We start from the raw sequence: 27080 nt of genomic DNA on the forward strand, positions 1-27080 counted from the left end.
AGCCTAAGGAATGTGTGGCCCACCACACAGCTGAGAGTTGTGAAAGCAATTGAAGTTGCCAAAGGCAGAACAATCTTTTCCTCATATCTCCATCCAACTTATATTCTTCCACTTGAAATTTCTGCCCACTGTAAAGACACTTTGTCTTGTTGCTATGTTTCCTCTCGAAAGAAAAGGAAATTGATACATTTTTCTTAGGCTGTGACTGATCACTCTCTAATGAAACACAGTGAGCTCTAAGCTGAGCAATCTGGTTCTTAAGACGGTGTGTTGCCTATGCAAAGGATCTGTCATCCTGCTTACTGGCCATGACTCAATGGTGCTCATAAAACTGAAGTTACAGGAGCAAAGTGCAGAAGTCATTAGAAAAGTGCCATTCTGCTCTCACACGCACACTGAACCTCCTCTTTGTCTCTGAGTTAAGCAATTCACAAAACAACTGTTTGCTTTTTTTGTCATAGCAACATTCTTTTCCGGTGTTCGGTGCAACAGGTCCTCAAAGGGACAGTGTTTACCAAGTGTCACAACATGGGAGACACGTGGCAGCTTTTTTCTTTCCTTGAAGCAAGAAACACAGTGGCTTTGACCAATGCCTTTGATAATGTGTCACTCAGAAGAAGAGACCACACCTGGGACCAAATTTTGCAATTCCAGGACGTTAGTTTTCCATTTGTATTTTAAACCTGTTTGATTGAAAATAGATTTTAAAAAGAAAAAAAAGAAAAAAAGGTGAAGAAAGATACTGGCCACAAGGAAGATAAGAAACAAAAAGAAGTCTAGAGCATGTGATACTTGAAATTAAAAATACATAAATCCCCCACCAAACAAAGAGAAACAGAACAAAAAACCCCAAACACAACAAAATAACACCCTGAAAGGAAAAACAGACAAGAATGGCAGTCAATTGCCTTTTCCAGGTTAAAGGAAGCAGTGAAAGTGAGGATGCCAGGGCTGGTCCCTAAAGCATTTAAAAGCAGACTGATGATTTTCAATGTCACAGTCATGAACTGGGAAGGAACAGAATTGTCCCACTGAGGGGCAGACATGAGGACCAGGATTAAACATGCAGATCTAATCACAAAACTACTGAAAGCACTTGAATTGTTTCACAGGTGAGCCTTCAGCAGAGCTGTCATGATTGAACATGTGTGAAACCATTTGCAGGACTGGAAGTTAACAGCTCCAGATAGATGCTGTGGTACAACAAACTGCACCCATCAAGTACCAGGCTCCCTTTCTGAACACTGAACACTGGTTTCTGTTTTGCTTGTTTACCACAACTGCTGATCTCTGAAGTTTGCAGCTTGGCCCCAAACCATGGGTCTCATCCCTGCTGCCAGTGCTTTTATGCATTTTATATCAGATAGCTGAAAAAAAGCAAACCGAAGGGGCCCAGCAAGGTTTACACAGTAGGCACTGCAGAAGGAAGCTCCCTCTCCCTGGTGAGCTCCTAGACTCTTCCTCCCTCATGGCCCCTGCCTGGCCAGAGCAGGTGAGGAGAGATGCCCTTCCCAGGCTGCTCATCCAGGGCAAGGGTTCACCTGCTCCTGCTGCGTTATTTTGGACAAAAAAAGAATTGAAACCTGGTGTTCCAGTTCCTGGCAGAGCTCAATGACATCCAGGCAGTTGTGCAAGAGTGGACAGTACCAAGCAGCCCGTGGTTTCAGCAGCAGTGATCTAACCTGCCAGGCGTTGTGCAGTGATGCTGTCAGTGCGCGTCACTTTTGCCTGGGGCATGACTAATGCTGCCGGCTACTCTGCTGCCTGGAGGGGTCTCACTGCAGCGCAGAGCTTCTCATGGTTTGTTTAATTTAGACTTCAAACTGAGCATAAAAATGCACAATGCACATCCTTGCAGTCTGTATATACCTCAGCTAAAGAAGAAGCAGTGTTAGGGTCACAACTCCTGCTTGCCTGAGACTGCAGTGCCATCCTTGGCAAGTGTAGCCTCCTGCCCTTTGCTAAAACTACTCTCACATGTGCTTTTTATCTCAGGCTGAACTAAGAACTTCGTCTCAAAACCCAATTTTTTAAAAGGCATTTGAACTCCAAAGTATTTGGTCTGGGATGAACCCATAACTGAGTGCTTTTTTATTTGTTCATTGCATCAAAACACCACTTCTTAGAATGCTCAATTCCCCAGGCACACACAGACAGTGACAGACAGGGAATGCACAAGAGCATGAATACAGTGACATTATTTAGACAACCCTGGAATCTAAAGAGGACCAATCTTCTTACAGTGAACCACATCATATTTAACTTGAAGAAGCGAACACTGCGGGGTAGGGAGAAAGTCTGCAGGCAGAAAATAGACAATCCAGACTTGGATCTGGTTTCCTGGAATATCCAGAATCCATATAACCCAAATACATGGATTTGAGTACAGCCTGAGTTCTGAGTAACACAAACTGTGAAAACATAACTTTGGGGAAAGGAGTGTGGTGCTATACCTCTAACGTCCAAAGTGCACAGAGGTAAAACAGTTCTGCAAAAAAAAGCTCTGACGTCCTGCAAGAGCCACTTCTTTATGCAGCCAATAAGTTAATTTTCTAAAATCCATGATAAGCATCATAACTCACTGTACTACAGGAAAAGTCACTATCCTTCTATTTCATGCCAGTATTTTGATAGCCTTTGCACTATATTTGTAATAGACATAACATGAGGCCATGTTTTCTTATCGGCAGAGAAGCATCAAGAAAAAGAAACAAGGCAAAAACAGCCTCTGCGATGGCTCAAAAAAATCTTTTCTGCTTCAGGCTTTTCTACAGAAAGGGAATGTCATCTGTATCGAGGCTGTGACGGATTTCAAAAACAGATCCTGAAAGGTCATCCCAAGTTACAAGGAAAGTGCTGTTAGTCATGCAAAGAGTGATCCCTGTGTGCCTGCCCGGCTGCAGAAGCGCCAACGATGACTTACCAGTGGCTACTCCCCACAGGCGCTCTTCTTGGAATTGCAACATCTGGTATGTAAAACCCTTTCCTTCCTCACCGATGAGGTTTTTGCAGGGGACCCTTACATCTTCAAAAAAGATCTGAGCTGTGTCCGATGACCTCATACCCAGTTTGTCTATCTTTTTAGCAACATGAATGCCTGAAGAGAAAAGCGTATGAGAAAGATCACAAAAAACCAGAAGCACTACGAAGAAGTACAATGTTTTCAGAAAGAAAAGTCTGCAGATGTGAATGTATGTTCCAAGACAACAATGTAACCTACCTCTAGAAGAAACGTAACAGTATTCTGGAGTAAAATCCTATTTTAAAAGGTTTTTCCACTTTATTAAACCAGCAAATCAGAAACTTTAAATGTAAAAGTCCCACTTTTCATTACGTCCCCAAATAATAAGCATTCACTAGTTGTAATAATCTTACTCCACACAGGCCTTCAAACAATGCAATATTTATTTGTTGTGTTTGATTTTTATCTAGCATTATAACAAAATGCTGAAATTCAATTTGGCAATATTTGCTGAGCGCCGGCACTGCTATAAAACAGTACACAAATATTCAGTAAGGACAAAAACAGAGCTACCTTTTAAGCTGCAGCTATGAGTATCTCTCCTCCTGGAAATCTGGAAATCCTCCTATTTCCTACAGAAATCCTCTTCCTTCCCTTCTTCATTTGTCCTCCCCTTCCTAGCCTAAGCTGAGCTTTTCTGGTGCAGTGATCACTCTGAGTTTTCATTGTGTATGTTTGTGAGCAGGGTTTGCTTCCCCACAGACCTCTCTGCACAGCACTGACTCTGACCCCACGTGCACTGGTCTGTTGAAGATGAGCCTGGTTCATTCAGGTCTGGCCAAGTAAGGGTTCAGCTACCTCATCACACTGGGCAGGACCATTCCCATTGTTTGTTTTTTCATGGCTACAAGTTATTTCTTGCCGTTGTTCAGACGCAAGCATGGCTTACCACGGTGCCACGAGAGTTTAACCACTGTTTTCTCATGGCAATTCTCTGTCTTCAGCTTTTATCTCCCTGTTGATCTGGAGCTAATTCAAATATTCAGGGTGAAATTCAAGAATGTTTCAAAAGCAAAAGGAGGACAGCAACCAGGCATAAGGATTTGTGCATAACACATTAATTACATCTGACAAGTCTATATATGTAGCAAAATAGTTCTCCAACTGAGCATATGTATCTTCGCCAGAAAACCAAAACTTTTTACTACTCACGTACATGTTATTCCAACCAGCTTTGTGATGAGGAGGTATTATGTTGTTATTTTCCTCTTTATTCTTTTTCAATCCTCTACTACTCTCTGGCATGGCTCAGTAGAAGCTGGTTGGTCACCACACAGATTGTTGTGGTCCCTCTGTACTTGTTCGTATCTTCTTGTTCCCCACAGCTGTCAGAGAACATCTCTTTCTGAACTAATACAGATATCTCAACTTTTACTCACAGGAGGCCTTCAGCCATATGAAAATTACTTTAGTTTTGCAGGCAGAAGAAGTTGGCAGTCATTTCCTTCAAATTTACTCTCCCTGGCTGCACTAAATAAGGTTACGGAAATTTTCACCTCTTCACAGAGATGAAATACTGACAGCATTTACAAATGCCAAGACTGCTCGGAGAACAAGGTCCACATAGTCTTCCACAAGTTCCACTTAAGATTTTTTTCTTCACCAACCAATCTGTAAACAGATTATGTATTAGGAAGACTTGCTTTGATATATGATCAATGCAGGAATAAAATCAGGACAGCTGTATAAAATTTTTTGACTCTCGAATTGAAAATTATCCAGCAATTTGTACTCAGTCAGCCAAAAAAGCATTTGTGGTTTGTTTCCATGTTAAAAACAGAGCTAAATAACCACACACTGAGCAATTTACAAGGCGAGATGAAATCTGGAACATTGTTTCCCATTGGAATATTGCTATTTAGTTTCTTTGAGAGTTGCAGAGATCATGTATGGTCTAAAGCCAACTGGCTTTATGCAATCACTGCTCCTAACCCCTACGAAGATGCACTTCCTGCTCTTGTTAGTGGGTAGTTTAAAAGGACTCTCATCAAGAAAGCACAACTGCTGCCAGGTCATTATATTGCTAAATCAATCCTGTTTACTTCCCAGATCCACGGACAGCAACAACTACTGAAGAAAGCTCTTACAAACTTGGTTAGAGGAGCTAAATGTGCAAATGATTTCTACCTCTAATTCTTCCAGGTCGGGTCGTGTGTTCAATTTTCCTGGGTCCAGCAGCATCCCCCTTTGCCATGCCCTACCAGTTCCACTTGCTCTTAATTCACGGTTCTCACCACAAGGAGAACAAGCTGCATCAGCCTCATGTGATGCCCTTTCTGAGGCTAGCACACGCTTTACACCGTGGGAGACAATCGTACATAATCATCTCTTTGGCCACTATGGGGGGCATCAAAATGTCCATTTAACTATCTTCCTTCTCTTCCTAAGGGTACTTTAAATGAAAAATTACCAGCAGCAGTGGAAATTATGGGCCCAGATAACTCCTGGTGTTCATCTGTATTAAATAAATCACACGCAATAACTCACAAATCTCAATTTTAAAAGGCCAAGCATCTGACCTACTAAAATCACTCTAACAGAGGCATTTGAACTACTTGCACCAGTATCACTGAGATGGATTGCTACTTCTCTGCCTGGGCAGTTCTTCCCAAGTGCCTTGGATTTTTCATTTTCTCCCATTCCACCAGCCTTCTGACAATCTCTTTTATTTCCTATATTCTATCCTGAGAGAAAGGCAGTTGCTCTCTCCTGACACCATTTAGTGTCATTACAAATGTAAACAGACACATTTTAAATTGCAATCCAAGAAACATGCTATTTCTCTGGTTCCCTTCTCTTTATTAACTCCACCTTGCAACCTCCTCTAAAGCTATCTGAGGACTCAGAGGACAAACCAGAGGACAAATAGTTACCAGATCAGGGCTGCAAGCCATTTGTCTATATACAAACAGACACTTTGCAACTTGTTGGATTCTCTTTCATTATATGAACAAGTCAGCTGCCTTTTGAAAACATTGTTATTGTATGAGGAGTATTCACCTAATTTGGGTATCTACTGTGGATCCATGGTGCTGTTATCCAAATTTCCTTTATGAGAAATGTATTCAGCACTGTCTCTCAAATCTGGACCGTGATTTGCTTTAGCCCAGATTAGAGAGTATATATACCTAAAATTAGAAGAAGCAAATCCTACTTTGTCTATCCAATAAACTACCAATTGTTGAAATTAAAATAATTCACTTTCTGACTTGAAATCTTTTTCTCCCTTTTTTTGTCTACTACAATATATAAATATAAAGCAACTTAGATTTTTAGCAAAAATACACCACAGATCCTTCCTTACCCAGCCATATAGGCTGATGCCTGCAGAGGTGAGTCAGACATAAGACATTTGCTCTCAATTGCAGCTGTTTTTGAGCTTTGACACACATACATCCACAGACGTTTGAGAGTGCATCATTCAGTGATGTCCTCCAGACACTTCCCGTACAGCCTTGGTCTGCTGCCCTCCGTGGAGCACAATCTTCAGCAGACAGACATCCTTAGGATGTATCAAACCAGATGGAGCTTCCTGAAAAATCTCACTTCTGATATGACTCACCCCCTGAGCACAATCAAAAGTCTTAATACCTCATTTCAAAAGGTCACCAATCTGGGTACTGTGACCCGTTTGGAGGTAAATATGCAAATAATCACAGAAGAATTAATACACATGCATTTTGGAGAGCACAGGTTTTATCCCTATGAAGACTTCTACCCTTCTGCAAATCAGCTTAAGGTGTCTCTGGCAATTTTTCTACTCTAAATATCTTTAATGCAGGTAAAGAAGGTCTGTGTGTAGGCTGTGAGATCTAACCTCTCCCCTTTCCTAGAGCTATGACAACTCATGTCTTTTTGGAGTAAGCAAAGCAGCTGAAAACCTCTAAGTCAACTTCTATATATTTTATCTGCCACCAACTGTGGGTCAGCTGCTTTGTTGTTTTAGGAAGATTGATCTCAGAGAAGTAGTACTGACTGCATTTGCATTCTGACCCTTTCATGAAAAATCACAAGAAGGACTTCATTCATCTATCCGCCAATGACTGATAAGTGAATTTACCTGGAAATTCAGAGAAATTCTGGCTCCAAGTTACATGTTTGCTTATCACTTCTCAATAAGGATGAAGTTCACAGCTAGTGAAGCAGCTCAGGTCTCTCTTCCATGAGCTCCCATTCAAAGCCTCTCTTGCATGAGCAGAGGTAGTAGAAGCTCACAATTCCCAAGGCAACTCACTTGCTTGACTCACTCCATGCTGAAATTCACTTAAAAGACATTCTCTTGAGAAGCTCCCTTGAGAACCATCCTCTTTTGCAAAACTGGAGACCTGGGTTTTGTTATCAGCCTAATCCATTAAGTGAACATACAGACCTTCACTTCACTGCTATGGTGGTGTTCCTACATGTGAAACGCCAATAATGGCACATATTTCATGTGTAAAATACTCTGAATTAAATGAACAAAAGAGCCCTGTGCATAAATATTTTATATATAAATGCATTAATATACACTATTCTAAATTTAATAAATATTAAATTTTGTTGAACTGTTTCTTTGCATAAAATAAACATTAATTTTGAAATGAAATATTAAATATACTCCATATTTTATAATGCATAAATCATTATGTTGCATATTTTAAAATATTAAAATGAGTGAAATCTGCAAAGGTTTAAAAACTTTTGAATAGGTGTCAAATCTGCAAAAGATCCCCACCAGCACAATCTTAACTGCATCCTCTCTGGATGATGTTCTTTAAGCCTACAGCAGTTGTGCATTCTGCAAGGTCTGCAGATTACTCAGGAACAGACACTGAAACTGGTACCCTTAGCTCAGGATGTATTTCTTCCATGTCTTCACCTGAATTGCTAGTCTTATTCAAAACCAAATCCCTACTTCCAGGATATCTGAATCTTTCACTCCAGCCCACATTTAACTCAGAATATTTTTGTAATTTAACTGGTAGTAGTGCTCTGGTGAAAGGATCCCTTAGCACAGCACACCCATGAAACACTCTGAATCTCCCTGCAATTCTCTTCAGCAAGCCCATCGGGCTTGTTTTGAGAGGTATTTCCCAAACTGGAAATCTCTAAACTCTTTATCCTTCTACTTTCATATGGTAATGAATCATTGCCATGAAAATGTATCTGAACAACTTCTCTAAATATAGTTTTGGTTAAACACCTTTCCTTCTTGCATTAGGCATACAAAAACACCAATGAAATCAAATGAGAAGACAAAGAGTTCTGTGTTATTACCAGGCAGGTTCATTGGCAGACATATGAGAGATTTATTTCGGTGGGGAGGTCCTTCGCTGGTGTTTGCCAGGAGGCACATCCAGTCTGCCTGGCTCCCGGACGTGATCCACATCTTGCCACCATTTATGACATATTCATCGCCCTTTCTCACAGCCGTTGTCTTGATATCTATTTCAGAACACAGCAAATGAAGGGTTATTCTTGTGAAGGAGCGGTGTTTTGGTCCAGGTGTGACTGGCAGGATCACTCCCTTGCTCTCAGAGAGAAAACAATTTGGTTCTCCCTCATACCCCTCTGTCCTATTACCTTTCCAGGCCATAAGGCAAACCAGTCTGGACAACTCTTGGAAGGCAAGCCAGGGAAACAGGACCACTTCTCCCACCTTCCTTTAGATGGAGTCTTCATCCCAGTGGATGAGAGGAGAAACTTCCTGAATAAATGTGGTGATCAAAACCTTGGGACAGAAGCATTTCACTGTGAGGCGATCTATCAGAGTTTCTCTTACTGTGCACCTTAGTCCTGAGGAGGCCATTAATTCCAGAGTCATGACTTAAACAAACACAAGCCTCAGTGCCTGTGAATGCATAAACACAAACCAACATGCACTTCCTGCATGCTGTTGGCCACGGTGCTGCAATACGTTCAAAGCTGGTAAACTATTAAAGGCCAAGTCTGAACACAATGAGTGTCTGGACATGAAGGAGTTCTAAACACCTGCTATTTATACACCCTGGCAGAAAACAACCTTATTTTCATCTGTGACAGTTCACATCATGCTGCAAGGAGCCCCAGCTGCAACAGGCAGCCAGAGAGAATCATTAGTTATTATTTATCCTTCAGCAGTTTCCAAAGGGCTGCCCTTCTTTTCCCTGCAATTGAACTTCTTCAACAAGAACCCCGTTGATGAAGACTTTCCAAGATATTCAGCTATAAGTAGGTGATGGTATAAGAGAACCCTACCACACTCCTAATAGCACCTGTAAATCCAACAAGACTACAAAATCCGTAAGAGACCATCCACTGAAGGGGGATCATAGACTTGGAGGGTAGGAATCAGAGACCAAGTACAGTGGGCAGGCATGTTTAAGTCATCTGGTGACATTTTCATACACAATCACCTCAGCCTGGACATGCACATTCTTCCCTAGGGCTGTAAACATAAACCAAAAGCAAACCCAAGCATCTGATCTTCATTTAGGAGACAAACTGGAACTGAGGTCAGCATGGCTGAAAATTAGCCTTGTTAATGAAGGCACAGGAAAAAAATGATGGGAGAAAATTGTATAAGGCATAAAATAAGGAAGGATGGGATATAGCTATGGTTAAAGGAATATACTAGCTGATAATGATGAACAGCAAGGGAAAGAGAAAGTAATCATGTGGATAAAACCAGCAGACACAGAGGAATTCACCCAATAAAGGACTGTGGCAAATCTGTCCAAAGGACTTGATATGAATGCCAAGAAGCTTAAGTAATCTAAAGTACTGGCACTCAGAATACATGGACACAGACAATGGACACTCATATACATGGAGACTAAATAATAAAAGAAGGACACACAAGAGCTGGAATAAGAAATATGACCATACTGAAATGGTGTGACAAGGATGGGAGCATACACAGTGATTTACATCACACATCCCGTTGTTGTGGAACAGCTACTGAAAAGATTAGATTGAAATCCCATAGAAGGTCTGCAAAGGAACAATGAGCACTGTGATGTTACCACAAATGTAAATAGTTCTTGCAGGCATGGCGTCACAGGGGCCTAGCCACCCAAATACAGATTAAAGAACAAATGCCTTACTAATGAGAATTCAAGTACTCCAGATTCAATGGTTCACAGTTTGCTTCAAACACTTGAGAAACAACTATTTTAAATGATCTTGTGAAGAATTGATTCTCTTTAATTAGAAGAAAGATGATCAAATCAATACATAAGTTTTATGTTAAAATATAGCAGGCTTTGAAAACCTACTTAACAATTTACATGGTCCAATGGACTCAAGAATATGGCTATGAAGATAATTTGGAATATTTGACTAATTATTTTCCCTGATAGAGCTCAGCTCTGGGGAAAGGTTACTTCAGTGGGTGCTCCATAACTCATTTTTACAGGCCCACACCACTGACTCTAGCAATCTCTTACACAGCATGCTCTGAGGAGCCCTTCTAGAAAAGAGCACAAGGCATCACCAGAGGTGAATGATACAGCTGGTGCCATATAAGCAACCAGGACTGGTCACATCACTGTTCAAATCACATGTACTTGAGCCTCAATTTTCTTCTCCACTGCACTTGAGTCCAGCCATGCATCTAAATAGATTTGACTAAGGGTAAGGTTGGCATCAACTTTTAAAGTCAGTATTACAGTCAAAGATAGGCAATACACATCCTTAAAGTAAAATATGAAGAACATATATCTGAATCTGAATCTATATCAGCCTAGGAAAAAAAAACCACCCAAAACTTTAAAGAAATACCTTCAAGTCTAACTGAATGAATAATCACTTCAAAAATCAGGAAATGACTTGCGGGAAATGAACAAGATTAGTCAAGAAAGTAAGCTACAATTTAGAGGTCAGAAGATAAGTACTTCAACAGGTTGAACTAAGTTAAATCTTGCAGATGAAAACCAACAAAATCAAAGAAGATTATGGTGACAAACAAAACTGTTTCAGCCACAGGAATGAAAAGAGGGTGGGGAAAAAATGAGTCATATAGATAATACTTCAGAAAAAGAAATATTTCACAGGAGATACAGGCAGATTCACAATATGGTTGACAAAGCAGAACACCTACAAGAAAGACTGTACAGAAACTGAAATTAGTGAAAACAGAAATTGCTGGTTTTGGCAATCTGTAAAGCCTCAAAATACATTTAGAAAGAAAAGAGAATTCAATTTATCCATGGTTATCTTATTCAAATCTAACCCGATTTATTATGAAATTGGATTTTCTAGAGAAAAATCCTATCCGACCCAAGCAAGTGAAATTGACACTACTAGGTAACTATGAGTTAAAATTTGAAAAGATGAGAATTAGGACAAAAGTGGAAGTGTGCGTAAGGAACTTGGCAAAGCAGAAATTGCATCAGGTTACATTAAAAGAGGAAGTTCTGATGTGCAGGGGGATACTAGTTAAGCCCCTCCTCGGATATCAGCCTCTGGACAAAACTTACTGAATATTTACATAAATTATCTTTTAAATGATATTATTATTATTAATAATTATTATTAATGATAAATAATATTAATTATTAATAATAACAATCTAATAAAATAATAATAATCTAACTAATTAAATTTGTTTGTGACACAAACTTGAGAGACATCACCAACAGACAACTGAAGTATAGCCCAGCAAGAAAGGAATTCAACATGGCAAGTACAAGTACTCAGACACAAAGTAATAAAAGTGATTGCTAAGTCCTGCAATGTTTTAATAGCAAAGTGGTGACTGTGGAAGACAATCCACAGTTAATGACAGGATTCACAAGTCTGCAACGTATTGTGTCACATCATGCATTGGAGAGTAATACTTCCACTAGGGCTGGAAATGTATTTGTTTCCACTATAGACACTATGTGAAATTCTGGGGTTTTATGCTCAGAAAGGACAACCTCAACCCAGAAAAGCAGAAAGGCTGGATTCCACTGAGACAAAATGGAGCAAGATATTTATGATAAAGAAGTAGACATGAACAGTGTTACTAGCTGCAGATACCTGGACATGAAGAAAGAGGACATGTTTTCCATGATGTCCCCACAGACTACACTCTATAAATTGTGGAATCAGAGTGAGATAGAATAAGACAATATAATTCAAACAGACACAAATGTTTATGCTTTGTAGTACCAGAATCCTGAAATTAAAGACACTCTCTGTACCATCTGTACTGTTCTGTTTTCTTCTCAAGCCAATTCTGTGCTAGTTTTGGTGCAGTCACTACCTTGGACAATATGGAACAACTACACTTGAAAGCAGACAGGTGTTCCTTCAAACTGACATGAATGTTGTATTAGACTAATATACACAGTCCTTTTTGTTCTGTTGAATTCTGAACAAATTAGTTTGAGGCAAGTTTCAATTCTCATGTAAACATTGTTTTTGTCTTCTGTGTTCAAATCATCTTCAGTAATTTTGCAACTGCAGGAAAAAATTTTAGAGATACCTTACTGTGTGTCAATCTTACTCTGTGTCTGTTTAAAATATACTGGCTCACATGACAGAAGCACATCCCCAACCTCCACACGTGAACTGAGGCTATGTCCCTTCTCTTAGAGACAAGCATCCCAACAGCAGGAGCAACACAAGGGAGCCCCAAGTGCAGTTTGACACAGCTCAGTCTACTTCACAGCTGGTCCACCTGGAGATGGTGCAAACTGGTGCAACCCAGAACACGAGCTGTTGTTGCTCATACCTAAGTTGTCCATTTAAATGCCCTTCAGAAGCACTGTAAGCTGGATTTGGCATTTATATCAGGGAGCAAATCTTCCAGGACAGGGGAAAAAGTATTTTCATTTCATCCTGCAGTGTGTCTCCAAGCTGCAGCATAAGTTCATTAGATAATTGCCTTTGATTCCAAATTGGTTTTTAAATGCCTTAATCTAAGTGTATCGTACCCCTTTAACTAGCTGATAAACAAGATGCTGCTGAAGGAATACTTATGTTACTTATTATCTGGAACATTGCATCCAAAAAAAAAGTTCCTATTTAGAATTTTCTGATAATCATCTAATTAAACTAGAGAGGCATTTTTAAAAATAGATGATGTTGTATTTCTTACATTAGCAAAATTCAAATTTATAATTACTTTAATAAATAAATAAATTACTACTATTATGAGATTTATTATTTACATCTTAATAATCTTTAAATTATAACAAGCAATAATGTAAGTTTAAATAACATTGAAATTTAATATTTTAAAATTTGTTATTTGTAATTATTAAGTATTATTAATAAGTACCATTTAATTAACAAGTCTACTAAAATTATGGCATTTTTCTTTTGAATAAATTCAATTAGTCCAGAAAGGAAAACAGCAATAAATTATGCAGAAAGATTTAGTCCTATTATTTCATTATCCATATTAATGTTCTTGAAATCCACTTACTACACTCTTGCTCAAGCACTGGATGTTTATCTATTTGCCTTGAAAAAACAACAGGAGTTTGGTCATGGAGATGGATATAGGACTCCTCAGATAAAATATGTTTGTCATACGTGGTAAGTTTGTCTGTAGGAAGATGTCTCTGTAATTTGTAAGAACCCGTGTTCAACATCGCCACATTCTGTCCAACAACTAAACCTCTAAAAGTGGCCACTTATCATTCCCTTTTCTGTGAAGTCCACAATTCATCATCAAAGGAGACTTTTCCTACCGTATCTGTTTTGATTTAATTTTTCAAATTTTCTACTGCCTCAGGCACTTCAGAATAACAGTTTCATTTGTCCTGGTTTCTAAACATATACTTGCACTAAACCAAGAAAAACAGTTGCATGCAAAGTAACTAAATCATAAAGATAACAGATCTGACATTGCAAATTCTTCAGTAGCTCTAAATAAGGCAACCACCAGCTGAGAGATTTTTTTGCTTCATAGGAATTACAGGAGGGGCTTAGATGAGGTAAGGATGAACAAGAGGAAATCATTGTGAAAGTGATGCCATCACTTTCAGAGCAGAGTGGCTGTGTAGTTTGCTCCATTCAGTGGAGAGGTCTTTGTCAAGTTCTAGCACAGCTGAAGAGGTTATGTCCCCTCTCATGGGCATCTGGAGTTGCATGACTGATGGTGGCTGTGCATCTGGTGAGGTGCTGGAGTGCTCCTGCCAGTGGTGAGCCTGGACAGAGCAGGACAACACTAGAAGAAAACTGGGGCCAGCATAAAAGCTGCATTAATCTGTTGTGCTCAGCCTATACAAGGTTACTCCATTGATTCACCTGACAAATATGTTAAAATAGATTGGTTTTGGGTACATGAGAAATACATGTTAGGTTCCTGGAATGTTACTTTTTGCCCTCACCACATCAGACTTTCCTTCCTTTTGTTTCTTACAAAGAAGAGGGTAAAGCGAAGGGTCAGTAAAAACAGATTCTTTCCATTAAAACATAGGCTGTCTAAAACTGGCAGTTTGCTATGTTAACTTACTTGCGACATCTGACCCAGCTCCAGCTTCACTGATTCCCAAGCAAGCCACAAAATCACCAGCTATAGTTGGTACAAGGAACTGTCTTTTCAACTCATCAGAACCAAACCTGCAACAACATAATGAAAAAGAAAGGATATTAAAACCTTACGAAGGTAATTTTCCTCAGAAGTTAGTTACAAATTTTGTTCTACACACACAGTGATCAATTTTCCTATGACAAGTAAAAGCTGTCCCAGAGCCAAAAGATAGACTAGATACCCTCCAAAGCTGTGATTCAGAGTCTTCACTGGAAGTGCAGTCACAATCATTTCAAAGAAATTTTAAAAAGTATTCAGGCATCTTACTCCCACAGAAATGTGTGGTCTAGATGCCCAAAACCTCTCTTTATGACTGTTGCTTTAAAAGTTCCAGGTCTAAATAAACCTAACCCCTGAGGATTCCCCTCAATGCTCCTGCACCACTCTGCAGCCAGCCATGATGGAGGACCTGCTCTCTGTTTATCTTCTGAATTTTGTGCCATCTCTTTGCCAGACTTTAGTGGTGACTGAAAAGTTTTGACATGTGATGGCCACCATCTGCAAATATTTGTATTTAAATTATTTATATTTCACATCTGCATTGAAATCACACAGTAAAGTCCATTAATGCTTCTTCTCGGCTGTTCTTTTATGTCCACAAAAATAAAAAGGGAAACAGCAAACTGTTGGTGATATTTTAACACAAAAATTTCACTTGGCTGTGTTTAAGTTCAATTAAGAGGCTCATGCTATTTTCCCATTGTTTAGAAGACTGTATCCATTCAAAATATGCTATATCTCATTTCATGCTTGATTTTGTCCTAATTAACATTCACTGATTTCTTCTTGCAGTGTGAATGGTCAGTTCACAGTTTAGCTCTCAAAGAACCTTTCTTGTGCGACTGAAAAATTCCTTGGGTCATGAAATATCTTATGTGTCCAGGAATCCATAAACTCAAGTTTCTCCTCAGCCTCTTCTTTGTTGTGAGGCTTCTCAGGTCATCATCACCACTCACCTCCTCAGGCTCCCTGGGCTCTCCTTCTAAAACATTGTCCCAGCACTTCCACAGGAGCAGTGCCATTCAAGGTAAGACTAAGTCATTCCCTCCAACCAACCCTGGCACAAAGGACATGGGGTAGCCAGAGAACAGACTGGGATCTGGCAGACACTTCTACAAGGAGCTCAATTCCTAGTCCTGTCCCTGCTGAAAAATCACAGCAGCAATCCCAAATCAAGACAAGAAGCAAGTCTGGAGTGCCTACTCCTTCCTCCAGCATACTGGAACAAAGTTCCCATGGCTGTTAGGCAACATACTTTGTTTTTTAATTTTCCTTGGGGCCTGATCAAGTATGGCCACCTGCACATTCATTTGTCAAAAAAAAACCAACATAAAACAAAAAACCAAACAACCCAACCAACAACATGGAAAATCAGATTATGAAAGCAGATAGTGGTGATTTTTGGCAATGCCTTCTGATGCTTGAAACCTATGCTAACCTTTAGCATTTCAACAAAGGATTTTCACAGCAAGAACTTTGCTTAGCATAATATTATTGGTTTAATGTCTTTCTTTGTTTTGAGTTCCAGGAAACAGTTCAGTTCTTTCCAAAAATGTGTCTATAGAAGTTCTTTTGCAATCAAAAAAAAGTTGGGATACACTATCTTCGGAACATGGTGGGGCTCTGTGCCCAGCAGGAGACAGGCAGCTTCTTGCTCAGCTGCTAGTTTTTGTGTTAGAAATATGTCACTTCTGTAAAATTCTACCCATCTGAAAGGTATCCCAGAAAAATCTCAGGTTTTCACAAATGCAACACCACTTCTTCCCAGTTTAACAGCTCCAGAATTAGAAAACTGGTTTTGAGGAGGTCATACTCTGGCTCGAGACAGACTCGACCATGTCTGCTTTCCACCTGGGGCCATGCCCTAGAGGATAGTTTCCTCTGTGTTTAACTGTGCAGCCTTAGCATCACTATAAAATATATTTCTATGCATTTGGTATCCATACACACACACAAGTCTATAGTCAATGAATCCTGTGGAACCTGTGTAATAAAAAAGCCCCAAGGGTGAGATTCTGACACACTGCTTTGCATGAAAAGTGGTTCATCCTCTTTTACTCCATACATTATGACTAACATTGGTGGAATGTAATGAAAACAAAGATTAAAATTTCAGTGGAATACAATCTTGTAATTAGAGGGTAAAAGAAAAGTAAAACCATGGCAAAACACAGATGTAACACTTCTGTGATCCACACAGCTCTGTTTATATGTTCTAATTGTGAGCTGCAGCTTCTCTCCTTTATAGCAAACAATAAATCAGATGGTAAAACTAACTTTTTTGATATCAGTTCACAGCTATGCTGTTAACAAGGATGGAGAAAGAATCAGTGATGACATAGAAAAGCACTCTCTTCCCACTAAATAATCTTCATGATCCTTACTATTTGCCTATAAACAACAGGCAAACAAAAAAAAAAGTAAAGTTCACTGCCTACTGCTGAGATGAGCATCTCTAAACTGATCTGGTATCACTACAGATGTGACACCCTGCAGGTTTGTCTATAAGCTCTGGGAAATGCATATCATTCACTGCCTCAGCTGGGAGCTGCTTTCTCCCTCCATATGTAAGCAAGCAAGGGAAGTATTATATCTGAATGCCTTTGAAAGACCTGGCAGGAAGTTAGGTTCCGTACCATCAAAGGTCAGATCACTGCTGACAAAGCATTTTGCATTTAGTTCTTAAATTTAGGAAGTCCTAGTGCTTCACTTAGGGGATTACAGGAATCACATTCATGGAGTTAGTTTGTGGGTACACTCAGTATGTGCTGGATGAATGCTGAACAAAGCACAAAGTCACGAAAGCCAGCAAAGAGCTACAGAGGCTTTTAGGGGTTGATGGTTGATTCCCACATTATTGTTTGATTTGTGCAACAATGCACAGTCAAGATGCAAAGCATGCCTTATCTCTAAAAGCATGTTTAGAATCCCCACAGTGCACAGAGACTTTTAAAGAAACCATCCAGGACATGGATGCCCATCCATGACCCAGGACAAGCAGTTGGCCCTCCCACTACACAGCATGAGGTAAAGATGCACGCAGGCAAAATTTCCTGTAGCAACCAGCTTTCTCTTTCCATTACCAAGTTTCACTTTTACCTGTGTGTGGGGGGCATTGTACTGTATAAATAGCCAGTGGAATCGGCTCAGCAGTGGAGGAAAAATTCAGTAATGCAGATACAAATCCAATTAAGGATTTCATCAAATTAACAACAATTTCACTCTTATTTTCCAAGAACTTCCACTGTAGGATTTCACTAGCACAAATATGCATAACTGCACTGTTTTACTACAGCAGAACAGAGAAACAGGAGGCAAAAATGCTGCAATGGAATAAAATTCCATTTTCTTTTACCCACAGATTTTCTTTAAATAAAAGGCTGTCACGGGGGCAAGGTAGTACTGTCTGAAGTCTTATAAAATACTATTCTTATTCTCAGTTGGACTATAGCTGAACCACTGTTGCAACAGACTGAACTCCATGCTTTTAGCAAGATTTTGGTGCATTACACAAAGGAGAAGAAAACTTTAAGAAAAAATTGTTGTAGATGAGACCTCTGAAGTCCCACATACAGCAGGATAAGCAGATGTCAAGAAATAGAGCTTATATTCCAGACTCTACAGTAGATTTACAGTCATTTTCAGGAAAAAAGTCAACAATCCCCTGAAAACTACCAAAAAATCCCTAAAATGTTCTTCTGAGTAAAACATCCCTTCTTGTATATCTGTTTAGTGCAGAGAAATTCCTGATTACAACGTAATTATTAGAATTTAATTCCCACCCTCATCTTCCAGAATTTTAGGTGTGTCCATATTCCAGAGGCAAAATTCTGGATCAGCCAGCTGCCCCATCTAGTTTTAGGAACTGCTGTTATGACACAGAATACCTGCAAAACTACTACATGAAGAAGTTGGCAACTGTCACTTTTATTGAGGGAGGAAAAAACCCAACAAATCAGATTATGAAAATGCAGGAGCCTGAATGATAGTAAATGATTAAAATGGGAACACTGACATAGCTGATCAGAAAAAGAAAAATGATGAATTGTCTAGAATGGGCACATTTAGGAAGCATGATATATGTGCTACAAGTTTAGGACTGACACCTTGTAAAGCTGGAAAAAGAGCAAGGAAATTATAAAGTTGAATTAGACTGATCCTAATCATTACAACTAAATGCATCCTTAGTACTACTTAACTGGGATAATAAGAAAAAAGACAAACATGAATAAATTGGATTTTGGAATTAGTTTTTTTTTTAATTGGTTGTGGCATCCAAATTCTGTGTTTGTAAACTTATCATCTACTACTCAACAAGGTTTATGTTTTAACATATAATTAATATAACTCTAGGGTTTAAAAAAAAAAAGAAAAAGTATTTTCTTCCCTAAAACAAACTATCTGAGAGAAGTAGGGAGTAGGTTCTTTCCTCAGGCATTACTGAAGTGAATCTACACAGCATTGTTTTTTTCTGCTCATGAGAATTGAGTTTTAGGCTAAACCAAACTTTCTGAAAATTACCTTGTGAGAGCAGGGGTAGCCATGCCAGCTTGCACTCCAATAGCCATGGGAATACCTCCACAACGGATACTGCCCAGCTCTTCTGCCACTGCAATGTTATAGGAGAAGTCCAAACCCATGCCGCCATATTCTGAGGAAAAAAACAAATCTATGATTCTCATATTCTAGACTGGCATAAGCAACAAGAAAAACAACAACAACAAAAGATGTTGCTACTGCAAGGACTTGCCAACTGCAATTTAACTGCTAATTTTTAAGTATTTGACAATTACCAGCTTCCTGTTCACAAAAGCAATACCACATTATTTTCTACAACACTGAGAATTGAATTGAGGATGACACCTGCTCTAATTATCTATGTGCATGTCAGGTCACCTCTGAATATCCTAAGTAGCCTCATTACTTTTACTGGAAACAGCAGGAAGAAGTGACATGCTGTTGAAAATGATACCAGAAGGCAAAATTATTCTTTCCAACAGCAAGGTCATATGAACAAATCACACCACAAGGTAATAAGTGCTTTTATTTCCCCATGATAACACCTGACACCCACTCTCATCACACAATGCAGTCAACTTTCTCAGACACAGCAGTCAAGTCAGCACGGAGCCTGACCACATGCGGGTCATGTTTCCATTCCAAATTATTGCTGTAGCTCAAAATTCATGTTAGACACAACTACAGTACTGAACACGTTTATTCCACACCCTGGCACCTGCTCCATGCAGTGATTAAGGCACTCTTGGCTCACAGGGAGCTGACAACCTGGGCTCCTGGCCTGGTGCCAGCACAGCCCATTGCTCCCCCTCTCCCCACCACAGTCCAATCTGCAAATTCAATTAAAGAATTCAATTATTCTTCATCTCATTCCCATGCCCAGCGCTGATAAACCAACTACATAGTGAAGCACAGAAAAAGGCTACATTGCTATGATGGATGAGGTAATTTTTAGTATTGAATAGCTTACAGTCCAAAGGAAATATGGTGAGAAAGTGAAGGTTAAGGTTACTGCTTGATGTCATTAGTTGACGAGCAGCTTTGATTAGATAATGTTGCTTTTTTTTTTTTTTAGCTCCTTTGAAGACCAGCTAAGAAAATTTCAAATTAATAGATAAAAATCCTCACCCCTCTCACACACAATAAGGGGCAGATGACCCTCTTCCATTTTCACTTGCTGACCTCAAACACTGAGTACACCCCTCCACTGACCTGCTCTGAAGTTTTAAAAAAACACCATTAAATAAAGGTCAAAACACCACAGTGCATATAAACATGGGGCTTTGCATGCTATCATCTGTTTCCTAAACCCACAGAAACTATCTTTGTGCATCCTTTCTCAGCTGAAAGGAAAACACAATAGGAAACACTAAGCATAAAGTTTGGTTTCCAAAACACATTTCTCCTTAGGTCATACTGAATCATCTAGACTGTCAGAATTTAAAAAACGGCTTCTTTTCCAAACTTTTGCTTGAAAAGAATGTTTCTTAAAAATATACACAAAATAAAAGTTCTTACTTGGAGCTTAAGCAGTACAATGAAACAACAGCAATATGGAAATGTCTTTAACAGAACAGATAATCTAATTTTCTTGCCTTCACACACCCCCATCAATAAATAAATGCTCTGAGGAGAAGTAGGGAATGTATGGGCAAGACTATTTAAAGGCATCTTGCATGAGAGAGATTTTGTTAATTTGTTATGGATTTATAGCAGAATTATAATAGATAACCTCCGTTTTGGCACCTCACAAGTTCTTTTCATTAGAATTTTATTTTTTTTATTTTAAATTAGTCAGTACTTTTATTCCCAAACTACTGTTATTACTGATTTTATCTTTAGTTTTGTCTGCCTGGCATTTATTTTCCCATCTTTCACTTGAATTTCACAGATCAAAGCCTTAGTTTCTTGATTTATCCAAAGTAACTTCCCAGGAGGAATGCTAAGCACAAAACTGACCCAAAGAAGGGCTACTTTATCCAAGTGCACAGCTTAGAGACATTCTTTGTCCATACCACAATCCATTGTATACTACCACATAACACACTCTTCTTGCTCCCATTTGAGATAAATTACTAAGCAGCACACTTTAAAAATAAAATATTGCAAAAGGCCAACTTTTAGAGGGATAACAATGAAAGAATTTCTGACCAAAGGGAGTAAAGCAGCAGAACGAAGCATTGGGAGCTGGAGGTAGAGCAGGAAGCCAGGCATGGAGATGACAAAATCCCAAGATTTTATAATCTGGGGATAGATAATGCATGACACAACCACAGATGGAGGCAGGAAGGGCAGAAGTAAATGGTAAAACCATGAATCAGACCACACTTAAGCTTTCATCAGTTCTGTTCCAGGAGCCAAGAAGCTGAAGTTTCATGGAGAAATGTGATTTGATGGACAATGATAGGGAATGACATTTTGAGCCCTGAATACTTGAGCAAGGTGCAGATTTGCCAGTGCAGTCTGTGCTGTTAAATCCTGGTAATTCAGGTAAGTCAGGCCAGGGCTAAGCACAGTTGTGTCCAATCTCTTTGGAGAAGTGGCCCTCCACCCCGAGCCAGGCTGCCAGTGCTGTCACACATAGCATTAGCAGGCAGTGATGGCTACAAGCACCAAAGAAATTTCCCTTTTTTCCTCAGTTCCTAGTGGAACCCACTGCCAGCACTCCAGCCAGAGATTTTGGAGCTGGCCCGAGCACATTTCCCTGCATGTCATGGGACTCAGTTCTTAATCTGAGACAAAACCACCAAGCTATTCTTATTTCCATCTGCTTCAGTCACAATGGTAAAAGTTTTATGGAATTAATGTTCAATTTTTTTATTTGGAACAGAACTTATGCTTTTTGGAAAAACTCTTATAGCAAAAAAGGCAATATATTGGTGGTAGTAGATTTGTATTTGCCAGTCTTATCAACAAACACCACTTCCTGGAAGTGTCTGTATTATGATGTAATGCTAATAGGTCAATCAAATTTTAATTCAGAAGAGCAAACACCATGCCTAACACAGAAGTGAAAATTTTGGTGAAATTTTTGATGAAAAATACATAATGAAAGAAACCAAATCAATTCCAGATTTGATTGCGTTACAAAACATACAAACAAACACACACACAAACATTAAAAAAATCCTCAAAAAATAAACAGGAAAACACCCACACCAAAAAAATTCCACATCAAGAATAACAAACTATATTTAAATATTCACATGTCAAACATTTCTGGGGTAAATATTTCATTTTACTTTAAAATGAGATGAGGGACCTTTAGAGAATTGTTTGGCTACATTACCATTTTTAATTTGCAAGAAAATTAAAAGAACAAAGCACAAAGTAGATTAAACTAGGCAGAAAGTCTAATGCACTATTGCTTTTATAATTGAAAACAAATAGAAAGAGGCAACTCAGCTATATTCAAATTGTTACAGTTTGTTGATAATAGCACAACTTCCAGCTGTTAAATGGCCTAACACAATATCTTATCCATTCTCGGATCTCAGGTTCTTTTACAAAGCAACTGAAATATAAGGCCCAAAGCAGAGAGTACAGAAACATGTGAATAAATAATGATTCTGCACTGCAGCCCATGGGCAGGACCCAAGCTGCAGGAAGGAAAAAGTGTGAGGAGGAAGAAATAGCAGAGAGGATGTGCCATGGACTGACTACAACCTCCCATCCCCATCCTGCTGCGCCACTTGGGGTGGGGAGTGAGGTAGGTGAGTCAGGAGTGAAGAACTGAAGCTGAACTTGGGAAGAAGGGGAAGAGGGGGAAGAGGATGGTAGAACATCTTGTTTTTATTTGATTTTGCTTCTCACTACACAAACCTACTTTATTGGCAGGAAATTAAAATTATTTTCCCTCAGCCAAGCCTGCTTTTTTACCATGGTGGTAACTGGTGACCAGTCTCCCTCACTTTCCTCGGCAGCCAGGCCTTGGCACTGTCTTTTCTCCCCTGTCCTGTTGAAGAGGGGGAGTGAGTTAGTGGCTGGCCAAGGTGAACCCACCACACCATGGTCAATATATTAATCTATTCCTTTAAAATTGGTCTCTGCTTTTCTACTAATCACCACTACTGCATTATTTCAAGACTCCCAACCCACAAAAGGTTCTTATTTTACACTGAGCAGGAAATTTTTACATGTCATGTTTATAGACTGAGGCAGTGGAGTTGAACACAGAGAATCTTAAAAAACATTGTTTTTAAGAGACGCAAGTGTACATTCTACTAAATCTGACAACTTAGGGTATCAGGAGTTTTCTTTCTGACTATAGGACAGACAGCACAGAAGATGTCCAAAACTACAAATAAAAGAGCAAGATATGATCTCCAGTTGCAACAAAAAGTAACACAGAACACTGCTGAGAAGATCAAAGGCAGAGAAAAATCTATGAAAAAGGACTCATAAAGGCAAATGAGAAGCTGAAGTCTTTCATATAATCCTTTCACTTTTGTGAAGACCAGAGCATTTCTTGCCACTTGTTCAAGATCCCTGTTCAAATATGACTCTGTTCCATGATGAGACAGGCTTGAAGTCTCTAATCAAAAATTGGTAGGAGTTTACAAGTGTCTATATTTGGAATTTGCTTCTGAACCCCATCCAGTAGCTGTTAGTGAGAGTGACAATATCTGTGGTGAAAAGGGTCAGTAACCGAATTGAGGCAAGGTGAAACAGGTGTTCCTCAGAGTGAACTAAGAATGTAAGTGAGCCTGGATAAAGGAATGGTGATAACACAATGCAGCTGTATCCAAAACACCATTTGAAATGCTTATATATTTTATCTTGTTTGTTTACATGGTTTCCAAAGTTTCGATGAAGTGTATCTACACCAAAGAAAATCACTCAGTATCACCTCTACTATTGGCATCTGCCTCAGTGCAAGAAAAAAAACAAGTATGTACTCTCATTTTGGGTGACTAGAAAGACAAATAAAGCATGAATAGAATCCCAGTTTGAAGATAGGTCTGACAGACCATATTTGACACAAGGATGACAAAGCTATTTGCCAGTTTTCATTACAGCCTACAATTTTAAATCAACAGAAGCAAAATTTAAGTGTTCAAACCTTATTCACCTGTCATAAATTTTGTTCAGGAATTTCAGCTCCAGAGAAGTACAAAGAACCTTGAAGCTACGTAACTGCAAATGTCATCAGGAAGGACAGTACAGAAATCCATATCATAATTTCTTTCCTCTGCTTTATATTGAAGGAATTTAAAGAATTACCACGGATGTACTCTCTGTCTTGTTCAATTTCCCATAAACCCATTCTGAAAAGTTGAGACTGATGAAGTTCAGAAAACACCTCCTGCCCTCTTGGTTATTTGCTTCTGGCTGGGTGTAGAGGAAAAAACCTCTCAATAAATGTAACAGAAACACTTTGAGTCCACTTTTGTTGAGATTATGACACGTATTTTTTGGCTATTCACCCCCTGCCCCGCCCAGATCAATTCACAAAAAAATCAAAACAAAACAAAATAGAACACCCAGAAAAAACCTCCAGACACAAATAGACCCTTGTAACAGATGCAAGGTTCATTTTAACAGATTACCTTAGTAAGAGACACCAAACTCCCTCAGTCTGAACGAAAGTTTGTCCCAAACCAGGAAAAATTATAGTGCTTCATGATTTTGTTTGGTTGATCCTAGAAAGATTGTGATCACCTTCAGTGCTTGCTCTCTCACAGATACTACTTTATCCAAAAATTTCAGGACAGGTAAGGACTTACTAAGTCTTGCTTGTCCTCGGTAAGGACAAACTTTTAGCATCACTCATGATCCAGTAGCCCTTGGAAAAGGAAAAATATGGATTGGTTTCTCATTATTTTTCAAGCACGTATGGTTAGCAGCACAAGTACAGTCCCAAGAGCAATTAACAATGAAAAATATGTGTTCCTGCAAAAGTCCTTTATTCTGCAGTGTATTCTGTTCCTTTTTGCTGCAGAAGTTGCTGCAGAAGAACAGTTGCCACCACAGAAACTGAATTTACTGAGACAAATCAGGTGATTGGGTCTATCTAGGACTGTTTTAGATTAAGACAGACCTACACTGCAAAATAAATGAGAAACTTCTCACACAGTGTAAAGGTAAAAACTTTCCTATAACACCGCCACAAAATACCACAGAGGAACTTGGCAGTGCCTGCCACTGAGCACATAAATGCACCACACAGACCTGGTCCCAGCTAGGGACAGCATGGACACACTTCAAAAGGGTTCAGAGCTATATAGGACACTTTAAAAAGCCAGAGCACTATATTCTAGATCACCAAGTTGACAACACCTGCACTTGCTACCCTCTGATTTCTAAAACATCCCTCAAAAATGTGCAAGTTTTCTTCATTTTCTAAGTGGTTAAGCAGAATCACCCACTGACATTGCGTCAGTAATCACATCTGCATAAAACTTTGAAGGTTATCAGAGCTCCAAAAACAATGTCACACAAAGCCCCAAAATTGTGCACAATGTTATGGGGAAGGAAAAGCTAAGCTGCCCAGTACAATAGAATAAAATGGCAATATAAGAAACTTACCAGTGTAAAAGATGCAGTAGCTGAAAGAGAAAAGAGGAAAAAGTAGGTCCAAAATGCACACAGCCCCAGGCACCAGATATTGCATCAGCTCCAAGTCAGAGAAAAACTTTAAGCAATCCCTGGTCACAGACTCCTCAGTTGTATTTTGCCCAGAGTTTTAAATGGAGCTTATTTTCCCCCCACTCAGCTCTGATCCAACATCTGTTCCAAAGAAATTGGAATTTAATTGAAATAGTTAGACCCTCTTACAGCTTTTTCTTTAAGGTTAAAGAGCACAGATCTCAATTACTCTACATTTTAAAATGTCAGTCAAACTAAATGCCACAGCATAAAGAAAATGAAATAGACACCAAACACATAGAAAAATGAAGTCAAGAAGTATAAAGGAAATTAAATAAACACCGAAGACATAGAAAACTGAAGTCAAGAAGTATAAAGGCTGAATGTCACCCTTCCTGAGCTTCAGTGGAAAAGCCATGTTACTTCTCATCGGGCTTCTCTTTGGGCAAGCTCATAAAGAAATCATAGAATGTGTTTCAAGGATATCACCTTTGCAACCTGCCTGCTGCTTGAGATCAGTCAACCAGCAGCAGCTGCCAACCTCCTTACGTACATGGAGCACACACAGTGCTACCAGTCACCTGCACAGCCACCTGCTGTGATCTTGAACTTTGCTCATGGATTCTCTGAGTCAGGCACATGCAGCAGTGAATGTTGGCTCTCTTCAGCTTAAAGGTGGCCACCCTTCTGATGATCAGGCCACCACTGCATCAAATCCTTCAACACCACGTGTGTCCACTGCAGTCCTCCTGACACAACCGTACATCAGCCCTCAGGGGCACCAAAATGCATCCTCAGCATCTGTCAGCCCCATGTAAAATGTGCCCCCAAGAAAATGTCTGAACAGGTGCTCAGCTGTATTGAAATGTATTTGTTCATGCTGAACAGGTACTAATTAGTCCCTGTACAAGGATGAAGCAGGCATGTCACCTTTATGTGCTGCTGGTGCCTCTGTTCAGGACTTGTCCTCTTACATGAACTGCCACAAACTCCTACAAAAAGTTCACGTTACTCCGCATCACAGCAAATTTTCTTCCAGTAGGATCTTAAGTGTGAATGAACAAGTAGATACTAACTGTAAGGAACATGCAGTTTTGTGCAAGTAGATAATAACTATAAGGAATAGACAGTATTGTGCAGACATTCAACCATCCATAGGTCAACAGGAAAAGAAAATGGGCATTGACTTATCAATGGGTAACTGACAGATACCTCAAAGAACCTACCCCAGTTTAAGCACAACAGAGAGAAGAGATGAGTAATAGGACTGAATACAACTATGTACATCTGTAAGGAATGTTTAATGGCTGGATGAAAAGGAATGACAGTACTCACGTTTGTAGCACTCTATGAGCAAAAAGCAGACTTACTGCTTTCATTCCTTTAAGGCATCCAATTATTTTCATTTCTTTAAGGTATCAGGGTATACAGCCAATATTAAAAACATCATTCTGTTTCTTTTGA

The 27080-nt window shown here is 39.3% G+C and overlaps 1 protein-coding gene across 2 annotated transcripts in view; it reads right to left on the bottom strand.

The window, feature by feature from the left end:
* The window catches only part of LOC134558353 (probable acyl-CoA dehydrogenase 6), a 79625-nt gene that overhangs the window by 9937 nt on the left and 42608 nt on the right, over positions 1–27080 (bottom strand). The window contains exons 3-6 of one of the 2 annotated variants that reach the window (XM_063412118.1): positions 19032–19161; positions 14433–14539; positions 8279–8446; positions 2924–3097 (exon numbers count right to left, since the gene is read on the bottom strand). In XM_063412118.1, the coding sequence (XP_063268188.1) occupies positions 2924–3097; positions 8279–8446; positions 14433–14539; positions 19032–19161 (579 nt within the window). The remainder of the gene's footprint in view (positions 1–2923; positions 3098–8278; positions 8447–14432; positions 14540–19031; positions 19162–27080) is intronic. The other variant, XM_063412127.1, reaches the window with a different exon arrangement.

The sequence above is a fragment of the Prinia subflava genome, chromosome 1, assembly GCF_021018805.1.
Source record: "Prinia subflava isolate CZ2003 ecotype Zambia chromosome 1, Cam_Psub_1.2, whole genome shotgun sequence".
Taxonomy (NCBI): domain Eukaryota; kingdom Metazoa; phylum Chordata; class Aves; order Passeriformes; family Cisticolidae; genus Prinia; species Prinia subflava.